Source organism: Hippopotamus amphibius, chromosome 17, assembly GCF_030028045.1.
Source record: "Hippopotamus amphibius kiboko isolate mHipAmp2 chromosome 17, mHipAmp2.hap2, whole genome shotgun sequence".
NCBI classification, from domain to species: domain Eukaryota; kingdom Metazoa; phylum Chordata; class Mammalia; order Artiodactyla; family Hippopotamidae; genus Hippopotamus; species Hippopotamus amphibius.
Genome location: NC_080202.1, coordinates 36,065,008 through 36,084,344, shown reverse-complemented (window position 1 = coordinate 36,084,344; position 19,337 = coordinate 36,065,008). Strand labels below are relative to the sequence as shown.

The 19,337-nt window shown below is 41.4% G+C and overlaps 1 protein-coding gene across 4 annotated transcripts in view; it reads left to right on the top strand.

The window, feature by feature from the left end:
* Positions 1-16,711, top strand: part of KAT7 (lysine acetyltransferase 7) — a 30,319-nt gene extending 13,608 nt beyond the window's left edge. For 3 of the 4 annotated variants that reach the window (XM_057714630.1, XM_057714629.1, XM_057714632.1), the window contains 9 exons: positions 1,324-1,422; positions 4,680-4,790; positions 6,408-6,599; positions 8,986-9,075; positions 9,303-9,443; positions 10,547-10,640; positions 12,700-12,846; positions 14,314-14,420; positions 15,067-16,711. In XM_057714630.1, the coding sequence (XP_057570613.1) occupies positions 1,324-1,422; positions 4,680-4,790; positions 6,408-6,599; positions 8,986-9,075; positions 9,303-9,443; positions 10,547-10,640; positions 12,700-12,846; positions 14,314-14,420; positions 15,067-15,168 (1,083 nt within the window). In that variant the 3' untranslated portion in view covers positions 15,169-16,711. The remainder of the gene's footprint in view (positions 1-1,323; positions 1,423-4,679; positions 4,791-6,407; positions 6,600-8,985; positions 9,076-9,302; positions 9,444-10,546; positions 10,641-12,699; positions 12,847-14,313; positions 14,421-15,066) is intronic. The other variant, XM_057714631.1, reaches the window with a different exon arrangement.
* The last annotated feature ends 2,626 nt before the right edge of the window (positions 16,712-19,337 follow it).

Genomic DNA, 19,337 nt, shown 5'->3' with positions numbered 1-19,337 from the left:
ATAACTGGTCTCTTGGCATAAACTTAGAATCATACTTTTTCCAAATAGTAAATTTTCAAGAATCAAAACTTCTACTTCATAAATGAAGGAGTTGTGCTACCTATAATGATAATAATAAAGGTAATAATAATATTAATAATAAAACTAATAGGTAATCTTGAGTACTTGAAAGACTACACCTGCTGCTCTGTGTCCTCATTTGCATCCACTTTCTAACCCATTATGATTTACTTTCAGGCCCCTCTACTCTTCTGGTATGTTTCCAATGTCACCAGTGACTTTTCCTTAGCCTTTGGAACTTGTTAATTGTCATTTTCCTTCTACTTCTCTTTTCTGTTGGATTCCAAGATGCTGCTTTGCTCTCATCCTTCTGCCTCTCTGAACATTCATGACTATTGATTACACTTAATTCCTTGTTCCCCTTCGAATGCCTTTGGTCTTTTCTCTTGCTGTTTTTCTCCCTAGAACTCTATACTTACACCAAGAAGAGATTGTGTTTCTCCTTCAAGGCCTTACACAACTCTCAGCAGTTGTAGGAATTCTTCCCACATCTTCTACCATTAATGAATTTCTTCCTCTTGTATTCCTATTTGTAGTGTTCTTAGAATGTTAGTTTAGCCTTTGGCACATATTATATACACATAGCTCATCATATGCGTGTCTGTTTTTGTGGTTAGCTTATAAGTGGATAACAGAGGAGGCATGGTGATGAGGGAAAAGTTTGACTGTGGAGCCAAACAGATCTGGATATGAATACTACGATTCTCTTACTCTAGCTGTGTGGTCTCGGGCAGGTCAGCTAACCTCCCCAAACTTTATTTCCTTGAATAATACCTGGCAGTGTAGTCAGCTAAATTATGCATGTAAAGTACTTGTCCCCAGTGCTTGGCAGGTAATAAGCACTCTATAAGTGGTACCTACGCTTTTCTTCATTGTCTATCTTGGGTTCTATTCTTACTCAGTTTTTACACTTTTATTCATTTTTGTATCAGTACTTGGAAAACAGTAAGCATTCAAATAAATGCCTATTGAATTATTTCTGTTGCTTCCATCCTTAATTTATATTCTGTTTGGATTAATATTAAAGTAAGTATTATACATTTCCTGAACTCATATAAACTGACAGGGTAGTGGTCTAGGTGATGAGAGAACCCCATTTGGAGTTTTAAAATTACCACAGTATTCACAGGGTGGCCATAACACATCTGGTTTCTCCCCCTTCCCACCCCCCGCCCCTTTCGGTGTATGTTACTTTCATTTAGAAACTGAATTGCATAATGAGTTTTCTAGCTAGCTTCTCAGTTTTCTCCTTTTTCTTTTTAGGCACCAACAGAGAGGCAGTTGCGATATAAGGAAAAGGTTGCTGAACTCAGGAAGAAAAGAAATTCCGGGCTGAGCAAAGAACAGAAAGAGAAATATATGGTGAGAGAAAGCTAAATATTTAATTAGCATGAACTCTTGCTATCACATTTGATTCCCTTTGGTTACTAAGATTCTGCTTTTCACATTTGCCATTTGGTATGCTCTGTAACAGGACTCTTCTCTGGCAGTTGCAGTTCACTGTATATAATTCCCCAATAAGAGTAGAACTGGGAGTCCTTGAAAAAGAAAATACTGTTAGAATTTAGATTTAAAAAAAAATTGAATCCTCTAGTTTGTAAATCTCACTTCTTTAGGTTTAAGGGGTTAAATTTACCCACTCGAACAAATACTGTGATGTTGCAGATGTATGTGTAAGGAAGAGTATTCAAGCTAAGCAGTAGTCCATTTCTTTTAATGGAAGAATAAAATACCTTAACGATAAAAGGTATTAATTGGATGACATAATAGGTCTTTTTGTAGTATTTTATTTTTCTAGTTTTTAAAAGTAGTACAGGACTTCCTAGGTGGCGCAGTGGTTGAGAAGCTGCCTGCCAATGCAGGGGACACAGGTTCGATCCCCGCACCAGGAAGATTCCACATGCCACGGAGCAACTAAGCCCGTGCGCCACAACTATTGAGCCTGCGCTTTAGAGCCCGTGAGCCACTACTACTGAGCCCATAAATAAATTAAAAGTAGTGCACATTTACGGGACATTGCTGGCGGTCGAGGTGCAGAGTCGATTCCTGGCTGGGGAGCTAAGATCCCGCGTGCCTCGGGGCCAAAAAAAACCGAAACATAAAACAGAAGCTACCTTTTTAACAAGTTCAATAAAGACTTTAAAAATGGTTCACGTCAAAAAATCTTAAAAAAAAAATAAATAAAAATAGTGCACAGTCGTAATGGAAAAAACAGAACAATTAAGGAAAGTATACAGAAATTAAACAACAATCTTACTACCTAAAAAACCCACAGTTAGCACTTTGGGATATCCTTCTAGCTTTTTACAGATGCCTTAGTTTGAATATTCCTGTAAGTACAGCTTTTAATTCCATGTTTTCATTTACATATCTTGAACTGATTTCCTCATTTCATTAAAAATTCTTCAGAAATTTATTTCATAAAATTTAATTTTTAAGTAAAGATTTATTATGTATTCATAAGCATATCCTTTGAAAATACCAACTATAGAGAAGAAAAATTAAAAAAAAAAAAACCACGTTCCCAGCTATAAACCACTGTTAACATTTTGGCATCTTTTTCTGATTGCATTCCTTTTCTGATGGCATCTTTTTCTGATTTTTATCTTTTCATGGAGTTGGACTCTTTATTTAGTCATTGGAATAGATTATTAAAAGTATGGTTTGTGAATACTTAGCATGGCTTCATTAAGACAAAGGTATGCCAAACTGTGTATTTGCTTTTGTGGTGGTCATCACTGTCTTAAAAATGATAACCTCATGAATAAATAGAGATGGGCCAGTCAGTTAGAGATGTGTGGAGGCTATGGGGTGAGTTTGTAGCTAAAACCTACTCCAGACTGTTAGGTTTGTAGAGAGGGAGGGCTCTAGAACTGGGCTGTAGGGCGGAAGTTGGGTAGAGGTGTAAAAATATAATACCATTTATTGAGTGCTTATGTGCTAGGGAGGCACTGTGGTTATGTTGCTCCAGTAATCTTTGTTACAAAGATGGATGGTATTTCACCTGTTTTATAGGTGGGAAACTGAGATTTAGAGGTAATTTTCCCAGAATCGTACAGGTGGAGAGAGTGAAGTTAAAGCTCCTGAAATTTACCTTACATCTGCTTTCCAGTAGTTTGGGCTAGGTTATTGGGACTGAATCTTCTGGTAAAAATGCTGGATAGGATTTTTTAAAGCTTTTTAAAAAAAATTTCACGAAACTAGGAGAAATAATTTATTCTTAGAACTCAAGTCTTAGATAACAGAGCCCAAATTTTAAAAAGATACCCATCAGATGGGCCCAGATTAACCAGAAGAAATTTTAATAGTGGTAAAGGTACTGCTGAGTGGTTTCTTCATATGCTAATGTATGAACAAAGTCTGCAGCATTCTTCCTGGGTTGAGCCATTTGCTCCTCTTAACAACCATTATCTTCTATTCTCTGGGTGGGAGGTGGAGTCTAGGACTGAGTGGGAAGGGCTAGAATGAAAGGTTAAAAGGGAAGTTTCCCCTGTGGAATTTCTTTCTTGTGAAAGAATACTTGTGTAGTGGCTGCCATGGTAAGATTTGATACTTATTTAAAACTGGATTATTTTTATGATTCTAATTTTATATGACTATTCCTTCTTTTGTTCTTGCTTCATATTTAGTAAAACATTTCTTAAAGAGGCCAGCCTTTTTTCCTGTGCACTTGGATTGGAGTTCTAAAGTGGAAACATTGTAGTACCTTTGCTGGGTCGTGTAATGGTGGGTGCAGCAATTCAAATGAAAGAGTTTACAAAAGACTGCTTGGTCCAACTGCCCCTTCCTACCTGCAGGTTTTGCCTTTAATCTAAAACCTTAGACTCGAAGATTCTAGTTTTTATTTGGTTTTCTTTTTATTTTATTTATTTATTTATGTAATTGGCTGTGTTGGGTCTTTTTTTGCTGTGCGTGGGATTTCTTTGGTTGCGGTGAGTGGGGGCTCCTCCGCATTGTGGTGCGCGGGCTCCTCGTTGTCGTGGCTTCTCTTGTTGCGGAGCACGGGCTCTAGGCGTGTGGGCTTCAGTAGTTGCAGCACATGGGCTCAATAGTTGTGGCTCATGGGCTCTAAAGTGCAGGCTCAATAGTTGTGGCTCACGGGCTTAGTTGCTCCGCGGCATGTGTGATCTTCCTGGAGCAGGGATCGAACCCGTGTCCCCTGCATTGGCAGGCGGATTCTTAACTACTGCGCCACCTAGGAAGCCCTGGTTTTCTTTTTAAATGAGGAGTATCCACCAAGGTTCCTTCCAGATCTCAGGGTTCTAGGAAATGGTAGTGCCTTTGGGTTTGTTGTATTTTATTTCTTTGTATTGTCATACACATTTTCAGAGGAAGAAATGGAAGCAAAGAGTTCTGAAGAATGAAACTCCCTTTTGGAGAGGTTATAAGAGTATTTCCTTTACAGATTCACTAGGGTGGGTAGTGGGTATCTTGTGGAATTAACCTGTCTGATAGTTTGTTTTGTACTCAATCCCTAGTGCCTAGTATAATGCCTGGCAAATAGTAGGCACTAAATAAATAGCTTGTGGTTGTTCTTGACCCTCTGGTTGGCATCCATTGAAATGCAATAGATTAAGTTCTTAGAAGCAGAGAGTATCGCACTCTGGTTATTTTCCTAGGAGCACAGGCAGACCTATGGGAACACTCGGGAACCTCTCTTGGAAAACCTGACTAGCGAGTATGACTTGGATCTTTTCCGAAGAGCACAAGCCCGGGCTTCAGAAGATCTGGTGAGTATTAAAACCTCCAAGCTGAGGACCACTTGTGAGGGGGACTTGGAACTGCCAAGAAAAATGATTAGCCATCAGTTTGATGGGGATTAAATATACCTTGCTGCTTGACTTCCCCTTCCCCAGCCACCCTTACTTGAGACTTTCTGCCTTCCCATTCACATTTAAAATTAATTACCCCTCCTCCCTTCCCTTGTCCCTTAACGTTTTCCCTCCCCACTTCAACTCCTGGAGGGACCTGCTTGGTGGAGGTAGTTAGCTGGATGAAACAGTAGGTGCCCCTTTGTGTCAGTTGGGTAATTTGCAATTCAGAGAACCTCTAGACAGGGGGATACCCCTCTCTGTTGTCCTCTTAACCTGAATAGGAACTGCCCTTTGCAGGGTTGCCTCAGCCCTTCATTACAGCTATAAAAGAATGAAAGGAGCGGCGAAGAGGAATAATGGACAAGGTTGTTGTCAGATGTTTTAGAATTATTCTTTGACACAGTCAAGTTTCACATATTAAGATGGTTTTCTCTTTTGATTTTTATTTATAGTTAACATTTAGTTTTGATTCCCTGGACAGAATTTTCAGCAATTTTGCTTTAAGAAAATTGTGATGGAGTTTACCTCTGATTTAATGAATTAAATGTGTTCAAGGAAACTTAGCTTGTAAAGTGAATTTCATCCTCCTTTTTTAAAAAAAAGTTATATTGAATACTTTATTTAAAAATTGAATTGACTTGTTGTAAGTTTGGTGGGAGGCAGGTTTGATATCTTCCCCTGACGAGGCTGGGCTGCTGCTGCTGGTTTTCTCAATCCTACCCTGAAACGGAGCGCTTGCTAGGACAGCTTTTCACAACTCTTTACCTGGTTATCTTCACAGTTATTTCTGTAGCCAACTCATAGCCACTGAGTGGGGACAGGTATCCAAAAATATCTTCTACTTTCTAGCTTTAGATTCCAGAATTAAAGCATCATCTCTTTTTCAAAAACACTTTTTAAAGGACCTAAGTTGAGAGGATGGCCACCGTGGGTGTATGCGCACAGCTTTATAAAACCTTCTGCAGATATGTAAAGCACATTCTAGAGAATCTTTTGTTTAGTGTTTTGTGTGTGTTGTGTTTTGTTTCGGCCGTATTGCGCGGCTTGTGGGACCTTAGTTCCCCAGGACCAGGAATTTTGAACCCGGGTCTTCGGCAGTGAAAGCACGGACTTCCAGCCCCTGGACCATCACGGGAATTCCCTTGCTTAGTTTTAGAATGTTTTGTAAAGGTGTAGGGGATTTATATTTGTGATAGGTTGCATTTTATAATTCAGTTTGGTTCAGGCTGATAAAAATAAAATTTTACCAAGGAGTTGCTCTGATGTTCAAGAGATGAGGCCCAAAGTGTGGTAAGGAGCAGAGAAAATCCACTCTTGAGACCTGTGCTCCAGGCAGTGTAGACAGTACATTTTCTATAAGCCTTCCTGGTTATCCATGCCCCTGTAGTCCTCTTCAGTGCAAGTTTCTCATGACATAGAAGCCAAATTTGATTTTTTTTTTTCATAGCCTAGCTTGGTGGCATACACACAGCTTACAACAACAGAAATGATCTATTCTAATCCTCCTTTGACTTGATTTCTTCTCTACAATAGGAGAAGTTAAGGCTGCAAGGCCAGATCACAGAGGGTAGCAACATGATTAAAACAATTGCTTTTGGTCGCTATGAGCTTGATACTTGGTACCATTCTCCCTATCCTGAAGAATATGCGCGACTGGGACGTCTTTACATGTGTGAATTCTGTTTAAAATACATGAAGAGCCAAACAATACTCCGCCGACACATGGTAAGTTGTCTGGGGGTCCATGACCATGGTGGCGATAAGCTTATAGATCTTATAGATCTCTAGATTTTGACATCTATCTAAACATCTCGCCGTGGTCTACGGAGAGGGGATGAAGGCACGGGAAATTGAAAGCAATAGTTCAGAGTCGGAGTATACAGCCTGTGGCAAGGCTGGTGCTGGGTGGCTTTTAAATACATGCTGTCATGTTCATCTCCCCGTCTTTTTCTTGCTTCCTGGTCTTCTTTTTCTCCCTTGGGATATGAATTACCTCTGCCTGTAGTTTTTCTGTCCCAATCTAGATGAAAATAAATGGAGTTCAAAATAAATAAATAAATAAATAAATAAATGGAGTTCTTTAGCTAGACTTCATTAGACAGAACTGGAGCAGCGTGACTCACCTTTGTGACCCGAGCAACTGGCATGAACAGTAAATGCCCCAGAAGTGTGTGTTGAGTGAACACTTGCTTAAGGAAGACAAATTATGAAATTAACAGAATGGGTCCTTGGGTCAGCCTTTCCCTTGAGTTGCTTAGTGTTTTCTGGTTTCTGAATGGTTTTCCTGTTAAAATAGGAATAAACATTTGAATCTGATTTTATTGTTTACAAAATGTGCTCACTAGGTATTTTGCAGTTTTAAGCCATTTTTCTTTCCCTAGCTGTGGAATGAGAAGTCTTGTCTTAAAGGGAATTTCTGCCATGGAGCAGGGATGGGGAAGGGTTGGGTGGAGATTAGTCTGTCAGACAGGGAAACCTTTTTTTTATTTCCATAGTCACAACATAATTGTGGCTGCAAGGCCTTTCAAGGGTGTCTCTTTCCTTCTCATTCCATCTTTATTTCCCAGGATTCCACATGCTAAGTATCTGTAACCCAGGCTTCCTGTGATTCCTGTCATAACATTCTTCTCCCCAGTTTGGCGATAGCTGCTTTTTTGTGTTCCCAACTCTGGAGGACGAGGTGGCCCAGAACCGCCACTGCCAATTAAGCCTTCTAGACTCCAGCACACTTAGGCTCCCACTAGACTGGGGGCAGGGAGAATGCTGGGTGGGGGAAGCAGGTGTGTGATAAGTGAGGACTGGGCTCCATGATTGTAGACCTTGGAGGTAACTAATTTAGGGTTTGCTCTGTGAACGACTGGTATTTTTATTGATGTGAGCTGCTTACTGTTTATGCCTTTTTCCTTTTTTTTTCTGTGTATTTAGTGGCACTAACCAATGAAGTAGCTAAACTCAAGAAATAATAGTACAGGGAGAAAACAAAGCGCCTAGATAAATCTGATGATCAAGTAAAGATTCTGAATATTTGAGGATCTCTACTATATTATATGAGTTACAAAAATCAAATTTCAGGAAATAAAAACCTCTTTTACTTCATACCTCTGAAAATTCCTCTTGCTTTAGGTATAATCACAGAAGTGGGCTTTCTTTGGCCATTTGGCCAACAGTTTGGCTTCTCTTTCTGAACAGATAATTGTTATTAGTTTGCTTATTGTTGGGAAGAGTCAGCATGGGTAAAGGGGTGGAGATAGGAACAAACTACAGGTGGAGCTTTCTTGAAGCAGTCCCAGTTACTGAATATGTGGACTTACATGTGACAAATTAGGGCATGTTTCTTGAGTGTAGTCACAATAAATTTTAATAAAAAATATTCTGTATACATATGCTTCTTTAATGATATTTTTAAAAGCATTTTACATAAAACCTTTCAAAAATTCACCTATTTACAGCAGTGGCTTCCCGGCTGCATTAAATCTATTAGCAATTGAGGGTGAGGAAAGGAGTACCTTGTGCCCCCTTGTGGCCAAGTTGTTTGTCATCGCCAGCCCCCCACCAACTCCAGCTTCCTACTGCTCAACCAGGCTTCCTTGTTTTTAAGGCACTGAAGGACATGCTCCTATTTCATTACAATATAACAAAGGGAACACTTGGAGAGAGAGGCATGGTTTTTAATCACTGGGTCTGTTTTCTAATCTGAAAAAAGGAAGACCGTGATGGTATAGGTGGTAATAAGAAGTTTCTGGGAAAGGTGTGAGTACCTTTGCTTAGCAACTCTTAAGCTGCTGGAAATAAGCTGCTTAAGAATTTCCTGTTGGCACAAGGCAAAGCCAGGGGTAATTTTTATTTATCTTGCTTTTACGTAGTAGATGATTTTAATCTCCTGGGTTGGAAGAGTGCCAGAACACAATCCAGAAAACTTGTTCCAAACTGCTGTAAAAATACCATAAATATATTGCCATGACTTCAGAAGCCTTTATTTGTTTCACTAAAAAATGTTTTGCTCTATGTTCTCAAGCTGTTCAACTGTCCATCTCGGCTAACCAAATTTGACCTCGGCAGCAATCTTACTGGGAAGGTTTGTTTCCCTGATGTGAATTCCATTCTCTTGTAGGCTAAGTGTGTGTGGAAGCACCCACCCGGCGATGAGATATATCGCAAAGGTTCAATCTCTGTGTTTGAAGTGGATGGCAAGAAAAACAAGGTAAAAAGTGGTGACATCAGGAAAAGGGGTGGAAGTGTACATTCACAGGTTTCAGAAGTTTGTTTTATCTCCATCTCACCTTGTAAAGAAGATAGAACTCTTCTTTTGACCAAAATACACAATTTCTGCTTCATTAACAATAATGGTATAATCTTTGATTTTAGGCCTTTACCCGATAAGTATAAGAATCACTGGCCCACACATAAATGCTGTTTCTCTACTTCCAGATCTACTGCCAAAACCTGTGCCTGTTGGCCAAGCTTTTTCTGGACCACAAGACATTATATTATGATGTGGAACCCTTCCTGTTCTATGTTATGACAGAAGCAGACAACACCGGTTGTCATCTGATTGGATATTTTTCCAAGGTCAGCAGGCTCTGGAGATTAAGAAGCCGATGACCAGAGCAGGGTGATTGATGTCAGCATATGGGGACGCAAATCACTGACAGAAGGAGGCAGTTCCCAGGGCAATGATGACAGCTCTTCTCTTAAAGGGTGGCAGGGGGTGGGGTGGAAATCCACGTATCAAAGATTATTTAACGAAAATGTGTAATTCTTTATTAAAAGCTTCTGGTTTATTCATTGCTGGACTTGTGGATTGAAGCGGCCCATTAATTTCTGGCCAGGGCCCTGCTTACCAACCCACAAGCCCACATCTTGTAGTCAAGCCAGCCAACTCTGTTGGCTTTGCTCTCCTCTTGCGTTATTAGCTTAAAACCAGGAATATGTTCATTTTGCCTGATTTGCTAGCTGGGCTCCTTCAGTGATAACGCCACTGCGCCTTTAAAGACTCAAGGCCAGATTTTGCTTATGACTTTTTAATATAACAACTTTACTGAAATACAATTAACATACCTTACAATTCACTCATTTAAAGTGTACGATGTAGTGGTTTTTAGTCTTGTCGCAGAGTTGTGCAACCAGCTTGCAGTCAACACAATCAATTTTTGTTACCCCCGTAAGAAACCGCATACCTGTAAGTAGTCACTCCTCATTTCCACTCATTCCTTCCCAGGCCCACTGTCTATAAGTTTGCCCCTTCTGGACATTTCACATAAATGGAATCATACAATATGTGATTTAATTGTGTTTTGACCCCTTTCCCCCACCCCGAAGTGGGACTTACTGTTTGGATCCCTCACTTCTCCAGTAGGCAACCCTCTTTTGAAATACTGCTTTTAAAGAGGGCTGCTCTAGACTGACTCAGCATTCTAAACCTTCTTGCATTGCTCTGTGCCTGTAAAGAACCCAGAGTTGGCCCCCTTAAGTTGAGACTGAAGGTCTCAGAGCTAGGGAAACCCTGCGATCGTCCTAAAGCGTATAGATGTACCAGTTGTGAGCCTGACAGCTGCTCCCCAGGACTAGTTAACATGTATTTTGCAAGCAACCTAGTTTTGTATCTGTGGGACTGCTGACACCTTTGGTTCCAAATTCTCATGATCTGCTCATCTGTTTGCTCTTGATTTTAGGAAAAGAATTCATTCCTCAACTACAATGTATCCTGTATCCTTACCATGCCTCAGTACATGAGACAGGGCTATGGCAAGATGCTCATTGATTTCAGTAAGTGAAACAGCCAAGTCATAAGTTCCATAAGCAGGGACCAAGTGAATATTGTTGTCTTTTGGTCCTCTGATCTATCTATACAATTCCTGGCACGTAGTGGAATTACATGGGTATTAAGTGAATGAGTAAGTGGAAAAAACCTGAACAGTGTCAGTTGGCCTGATACACATCGAACACTCAAATGAATACAGGACCCTGAGTTGGTACCTAGTGGTGGGAGACACAGAGGATACTAAAGTAAGTTTTTTAGGATTATCCCAGTTTGAGAAAAAAAAGTCACCACATAGTCCCAGATGAGGTCAAACAAGGTGCCTTGTTTTGACTTTCTTTGTTTAACAAGTGTGCTTTTCACTGTCTAGTAGTGCCATGTTCATATTTTTGTGCTTTTGCTGATTTTATTTTTATTTATTATTTTTTGGCAACGCTACACAGTTTTGTGGGATCTTTAGTTCCCCGACAAGGGATCGAACCTGGGCCCTTGGCAGTGAAAGCATGGAGTCCCAACCACTGGACCACCAGAGGATTCCCTGTTGCTGATTTTAAATGGCCCCTAAGCGTCGTGCTGAAGTACTGTCTAGGAAGGCTGTGATGTGCCTTACATAGAAAATGTGTTTTATAGATAGGTTTTGTTCAGAAATACATTATTGTGCTATTAGCTGTTATTAGTTCAGTGTTAATGAGTCAACAATATGTATTAAATAGGAGTTTTTAAATAGAAACACATGAAACAAGGTTATGTATTGATTGGTTAACAAAAATGTGACCAGAGGCCCACAGGAACTTAACCCTGTATTTCCTCTAAGAGCAGTGGTTCAATATTTGCTAATTCAGTGTTTGCTGTGACTTTATAGAACATAACTACTGTAAGTAATGAGATTCAACCATATTTTATTCCATGTTCACTGTAACATGACATATTTTAGTCAGATTAGAATTCTTAGAATCATCTTTTTGATTCTTTTTTTTTAAAGTCACTTAGTAAGAAATGAATCAGGAAATGGCATAATCCACTAAATGTGTGAGGGGATTGTATATCTTTGAATGAGTAACACCTGTTTTATAAACTTTGTGGAAATTTTCAAACATATACAAAGGTATCGTAATAGTATAATAAACCCCCCTGTAATGATTACCATTTTATGGTCAATCTTGTTTTACCTATTGTTCCACCCTCAGTTATTTTGGTATCTCTAAAAGAATAAGGTCTATTGTACCTAAAAAATACCAAAAAACAAAAAATTCCTTAACATCATAAATTATGCTATTCAGATTATCCTTATTTTGTGGTTTTGTTCTTTTTTTTAAAAAAAACAATTATTTTTACTCATATCCAGGTAGAACTAATATCAGGATTGATAGATGTAGTTTATAAATCCGTTTTAGTCTAAAAGTTCCTATTCCGTCTCTTTTTTTTCTTTGCTGTTTATTTGTTGAAGAAAGCAGGTTTATTATCCAGTAGAGTTTCCTGGAGTATGAATTTTGCTTACTGCCTCCCCATGGTATTAAAAGTTAGATGTTTAGATGTTAAAATTAGAGACTTTGTGAAATTCAGATTGTGTCCGTCCCCCCTACCCCCAGCCCCGCCAAGCCAATATTTGATAGGCAGTACTGAGATAACCCATTCTTAAAGTCCAAAAATTTGAAAAAGATTAACAGCTGTATAATGAAATGGCTTCCCAATCTCTGTTCCCATCTACCCTGTTCTTTTTTTTTTTTTTTTTTTTTTGGCCGTGCTACGCAGCTTGTGGGTTCTTAGATCCCTGACAGGGATCGAACCCCAGCCCCAGACAGTGAAAGCGCTGGACTGCCAGGGAATTCCTCATCTACGCTTAACACATACCTGCAGATAACCATTGATAAGTGAAGCCTTCCAGAGGTTTTTTAATGTCTGTTATTAGTGAATATAAATACATTCATCCTCTTTTGTTTATGCAAATTGCATTAAATGACTGCACCCTAGTTGATGTCACAAAGGCTCTACTCCTTACGTCTTTTTCCATGTTGGTACATTGTTCTTATTAGGATGAGATACAGTGTCTGTATTGTTCCCTGGCAGGTTATTTGCTTTCCAAAGTGGAAGAAAAAGTTGGGTCCCCAGAACGTCCACTCTCAGATCTGGGGCTCATAAGCTACCGCAGTTACTGGAAAGAAGTGCTTCTTCGTTACCTGCATAATTTCCAAGGCAAGGAGATTTCCATCAAAGGTTGGTTTTTTGTTTGTTTGTTTAATTAATTTGTTTATTGGATTTATTTTTTATTGGCTGTGTTGGGTCTTCGTTGCTGCACCCCGGCTTTCTCTAGTTGCGGCGAGAAGGGGCCACTCTTCATTGTGGTGCGCAGGCTCCTTATTGCAGTAGCCTCTCTTGTTGTGGAGCACGGGCTCTAGGTGCTCAGGCTTCAGTAGTTGTGGCACATGGGCTCAATAGTTGTGGCTCACGGGCTCTAGAGCGCAAGCTCAGTAGTTGTGGCGCACGGACTTAGTTGCTCCGTGGTATGTGGTATCTTCCTGGGGCAGGGCTCAAAGCTGTGTCCCCTGCATTGGCAGGCAGATTCTTAACCACTGTGCCACCTAGGAAGTCCCAAAGGTTGGTTTTTGACTCTTGGAGCAGTAGTCCCCAACCTTTTTGGCACCAGGGACCAGTTTTGTGGAAGACAGTTTTCTTACAGATTGTGGGGGGGCATGGGGGAGAGGGGAGATGGCTGAGGTGGTAATGCAAGCGATGGGGAGCAGCAGATGAAGCTTCACTTGATCACCTACCGCTCACCTCCTGCTGTGCAGCCTGGTTCCTGTGTTAGAGAATGGTCATTACCCAAGGTGTTAGCTCCACTGAATATTCTGACTTTTCTATTTGGTCCCTGTTCATGCTTTGTAACCTGCAAAGATAATGCCCCATTCTGTTTCATCTGAATATGAGTGTGGAAGGCCCACTAATGTGGACCATTCACTGAAGGCGCCTAAGGATGGGACGTCCCTGGTGGTACAGTGGTTAAGAGTCTGCCTGCCAATGCAGGGGACACGGGTTTGAGCCCTGGTCTTGGAAGATCCCACATGCTGCAGAGCAGCTAAGCCTGTGTGCCACAACTATTGACCCTGCGCTCTAGAGCCCGTGCTCCGCAACATGAGCAGCCACTGCAACGAGAAGCCACTCTCCACAACTAGAGAAAGCCCGTGTGCAGCGACAAAGACCCAACACAGCCAATAAATAAATAAATAAAAATTTGTTTTTAAAAAAAAAAGGTGCCTAAGGATTCCAGAGCATTTGGCCATTTGGCCCTTGGGACTGGTTATGTGATTTGATTTCTTAGATCTCAGGTTGCTAACACTAATTCTCAACAAAAGTCAAGAAAGAAGGAAAACTTCTTTCTTTACACACAGGAACTTCTAACATCCCTGAATATTTATTTAAGAGCGGAGGAATTTAGTTTGGTCTGTCTTTGGCCTTGATTTCTATAGGGACCAAAGTGTTTTCCTGCTGTAATATCCCTCTTCTGTAGTTATTTTAACAGGTCAAACGAATGCTTTGTAAACAACTTCGAACAGCTTGGGTCAAGTAGCGAAGATTCTAAACATTTAGAGTCTGCGTCTAGATTTCCGCCAAGGGAATGGGGGCCTTGGTAGAGGGGTGGGGGTCTGCATTATGGCCAAGTTCTCAGTAGCTCTTCTGTTTCAGAAATTAGCCAGGAGACAGCTGTGAATCCTGTAGACATTGTCAGCACTCTGCAAGCCCTTCAGATGCTCAAGTATTGGAAAGGAAAACACCTAGTTTTGAAGAGACAGGTAAAGTTTCCTTCAGCCTCTTGCTCATTGCTTAATGTCCCTAGGGGCCTTCACACCTTACAGGTAACCTTCCCTTCTTAAAGGAGTCTGACTCCATGCCCCTTTACCTGGTCTCATTATCAGGCTTATCTCCGACTGTACCCTTATCAGAAGCTTCTGGTAAGCTCCTGTCTCAGATTTGGATGACAGAAGTGTAAGCAGCTCCAGTTAAGCAGCTTTATGTTGCTTAACTATGTTGCACAGTACTTCTATCCTTTGATGATTTTCTTAGATTGGAGAAGAGTGCCCATCTGTGGAGGAGAATCTTCATAAACTCCAGGGCCTGTGGAATTGGTTTTAAATTCCTTTAACAAATGCCATCGTAACTCATGCCAATTTGAAATTTTTTTAAGTTGACTTATAACATTTCATAAGGGAAGATGAATAATGATTTTCAGGTCTTACCGAGGGCATAGTAGGAAGAAATGGATTAGGTAGGAGAGCATTAGGTAAATCAAAAGATAATTTTTTTTATTACCTGTCTCCCACCTTAGTATACTATTAAACCTTTGGCGATTTCTTTTTTGCTAACAGTCATTTTGAAATCCACGTATAAATATGTTTTAGTTGAACATATATAGTAATTTTTCCCATTGTTCTCCCTCAGGACCTGATTGATGAATGGATAGCCAAAGAGGCCAAAAGATCCAACTCCAATAAAACCATGGATCCAAGCTGTTTAAAATGGACCCCTCCCAAGGGCACTTAAAGTGACTGGTTACTCCGAGCCAGCAAACCCCAGCAGTAGGAATCCGTACCCTAGGGATCTGTCTGTCGTTTCTGTTGCTCTTGTGATTGGCAAGTACAGTATCCTTCGGGAAGGCCATCCCCCTCAGGACTGTCCTGGCTCCGACCTTCACGTACACTGCAGATGCTGGTTCTGAGGAACTGTTGTTTCGGCCTCAGTGAGGTTGCCTGGATGGGATCTATATTCGACTTGAGTGCAGACCCTCGTAGCACTGACCCAAGGTGTTCTGTTTTGGTACTGTGCCTGTCCAGCCACTGGTTCTCTCCTCTGGCCCCATGAGGTTGTGTCATGTCTCTAAACTTTGTAATAGTGCTTCTTGCCGCCGAGTCACCAGACCACCAACTACGGTTACCACCACCAGGACCTTTCCAGTTATTCCTTACATGTGTTTTTGGAGGGGCAGGGAAAGGTAACACTTCTGAGTGTGTGTGTGCTGGGAGGGGTCCCTTCCCTTTGGATTTCATCTCACTTTAAGTTTTTTCCTCCATTTTTACTGAAAGACCTGTTTTTGATCAGTATCAGGCTGACCAGAGCCAAATGGTTTTGAAGACTTTCGCAGGGATTGGTCTTGGTTACGGCACATTATCTGAATGAGATGGAGAAAAGAATTGAGAAGTGGTGATTCTGTATTTGGATTTGAGTTCACCTGTGGGCAGTGGGCAACGTCTTGGTGGAAGGGAATGGAATACTATTTGCCTCACCAGAAAGTGCCCAGTAGTAAATGTTTTCTTCTTCTCTTTACTCCCTGCCTCTTTTTACATTTGCAGGTGCCAAAATAATTTCCAGTTCTCCCTTTTATGCTGCATGTTAACTGGTTAATTATACTACAGAAACCTTTTCACCAGTACCGATCTTATGCTTCCACATAAGTTGCATTGCTTTTGTCTGAACATCCTTGGAGAAGTGATTGAAAATGACTTCCGTATCTCAGCCCATGACTCAGCAAGGCAGAATCGCCACCCCTGCCAAGGTTTGCTTCTCTTTTCAACAGTGCCTCCCCCTCCCTTTGGGACTGAAGTGCTTATGCCCTTCCAAGAACTCCTCCTCCATTTCCTTTTTGGGATTTACCACCTTCCCCCCATTTTTGGTGTTGTTTAAGTGAAGGAAGAGATCTCCCTCTAATTTCTCTCTAGCCCATTATAACCTGCTATCTTGGGGCAGCTTTTGATGTATGACATGTCACCCTTCCCGACTTGGTCTCCTACAACACCGCTGTCTTCATGTGGAGCCCTCACCACAATCCCAACTCTGGTCATTTGTGCCTTTCTCTTGTCATCTTTGTACACTACTTATATTCACTGTGGGTTGGGGGGAGCTAATTTTAAGCATGTTCAGTGGCAGCTCCCTGCCAGTTTCAGTGTCACTGTTAAAATTTATCCCGAAGTAACTTCACTGGGGGTTTTCTTAAGGGGTAAAAGCCTTTTACAGAAGCTAACCCTTCCCCACATGTGGTAGAATGTGCTGTTCTCTATCTACTCCTCAATAAAGCATGTTCTCTGCTCAAGTCTGTTTCACCCAGGAGCTCTCATTTGAGTATGAAATGGTGCCTCTGACCTGCTGCTAATAGGAAATGCACTTGGAATTTATTTTCCTAGCAGTAAACTGACTGTTGAGGGATGTGGTTTGTGGCTGGGGAAAGTTGTTTTTTCCTCTGATGCAGGCTGTCTGTGGAGGGAGTGCTTACTCTGAGCTTGTCTAGGTGGTGGGGTAAATTCTCTCTGCCACACTCTGGTTCCAGCTGATAGGTATGCATAGCAATGAGTAGTCTGTATTATCCATTCTTTCATTAAGTTCAAGGATAGAAGACCCAGCAGAAAGTTAGGATAGGTGGGGTATAATCAGTAGCTGTGGAGGTGGGAAAAGGCATGTCCCTTCTTATATCCATGCTTATTTGCCAGTAGTCAGCAGTGCCACCTCTAATCATTGTCTCTCAGGTTGAGACGATTTCTGAAAGTAGCTGCATTTTCCTGTAGCATTTACCTAGTGCAGGGAAAGGGAGGCCTGGCATTTCACTCTATGGTGGAGAGGAGAAGGGTGGAACTTGTAGCTGTTAGAGTGGTTTTGCTGACTGTGGCCAGCATAGTGAGAACGTCTCCAGACAGACAATCTAAGAGTCCTCCTTGGTAAGTTTAGAGTCCTGTGTGTCTCCTACTGGGGGTGGGAGATGGGGTGGAAAGAAACTTAAGTTTATAAAAAGACCCTTCTTAACCCTCATCTTAGAAAGATGTGTGCTCAGATCTAGGTAATTGCATCAAAGGAAATACTGCTCTCTCTCACATTTTGAAAAAAATGAGATAGGTAATATGGACCATGAGAATGGATGCTGAGAGAGGAAGCCACCTGAAGGTGTTTTTGTTTTTGTTTTTTTTTAATTAATTTATTTTTGGCTGCATTGGGTCTTCGTTGCTGCACGCAGGCATTCTCTAGTTGTGATAACTGGGGCCACTCTTTGTTGCGGTGCACAGGCTTCTCATTGTGGTGGCTTCTCTTGTTGCAGAGCATGGGCTATAGGCGTGTGGGCTTCAACAGTTGTGGCACATGGGCTTAGTTGCTCCATGGTGTGTGGGATCTTCCCGGACCAGGGCTTGAACCTGTGTCCCCTGCATTGGCAGGCAGATTCTTGACCACTGCACCACCAGGACAGTCCCGGCACTTGAAGTTTTATGCAGCCTAGGTCCCAAACCTCCACTGATTGCCAACCCTCTTTCCTCACCTAGAAATCAAAGGACAATTTCTCCGGTTTAAATCCTCACAGGTATGGGAACAGACTGTTCACTACCTTGGCTACTTTGAGTCAGACTGTCCCCTCTGACTCCTTTTTACCTGCACAAAAGCAGCTCAGCTGCTTGGACTCCCATTTGAAGAGCAAAAGTCTGGGGTCACTCCTGGATCTAGCTCCTGAAACTCTCTAAATGGAAGCACCTACTCTATTTCTGGAGGAAGAGAATTCTGGTTGCTTCCTGTCTGCTCGACACTGCGTTGGGTACCTTCACACTACCTTGTTTTACCCTCATGTTAGCTCAGTGCAATAGAAATTCACAGTGGTTTTACAGAAGGAAACCTGGAGCACAAGGCAACACGGTAAGTATCAAAGACAGAAACCTCCTTTTGGTCTGTCCAGCTTGAGAACCTGTGCCGTCCCGTGTACCGTTTGTTTTCTTGGTTTTTTGGTTTCTTAATGATATATCCTCTCCCTTCTAGTTAGATTTCCTTGCTTCAGACACCGACCCCCATGCTTCTAGTGGCTTCCATTGCCAGAAAAATGACAACAGTGGTGAGAACTATAAGCCAAAGAATTGATTTTAGTTGCACCTATAGGCAGCATTTGGAGGCCAGAGACCTAAACCAGGAAATAAGATGGGCCTCATTCTGGCTCTGCTTCTGATTTAGGAATAAACTGTTCAGTAAGCACTGTCCCTTTAGTTATGTGGTTTCCTTCAGTCCTTACCACACCACCACTGTAAGGTGAGTATTGTAGCCCTTTTCCACATGAGAAAATTTGAGGCTCAGAAGTCTTGCTGCTGGGTTATAGAAACAGTGAGAGCCCTGCTTCTCCCATTCCACATCCCATGCTTCTGACAACGCTATCATGAGTCATCTGATGCCTCTGTGCTTGCTTTCCCATTTCTCACAAGGGGGAACAGTGAGTCATATTAAGTAAATTTTAAGAATATGGTTTGCCCTTTATATGGCAAATGATGCTTTTGACATGTCCTCAGCTTTGGTTTGTCCCTGTAGTTCTGGGCAGGTTGCCTGGCTGGGGTTAGGAATGGCCTCTGATGGAGTTCATGTGAAGCCAGTATAGAAAAATACCACAGCTTGCTTACAGCATGCATTCCTTCTGGAGTATGAAACCAATGAAAAGCAGCTTTTTGGACGTATATTAGTAAACTAGTCATAAACATGTCTGCCTTTTCCTCTGAAGAGCAATTGATATGCCAGACAGAGAAGAAGCATAGTTCTTATGCAAGGTGCTAGAATCAAGCAGCGTAGCTCTCAGCAGTGATCCTTACCCTTTTTACTTTCCTTCTGACCTGAGAATCAAAGCACTGGGTCTTTAAAAAAAAAAAAAGTACATAAATGCAAATTTGCACACATTTGTCTGTAGTTCAGGAAATTGAGTCTTTGAA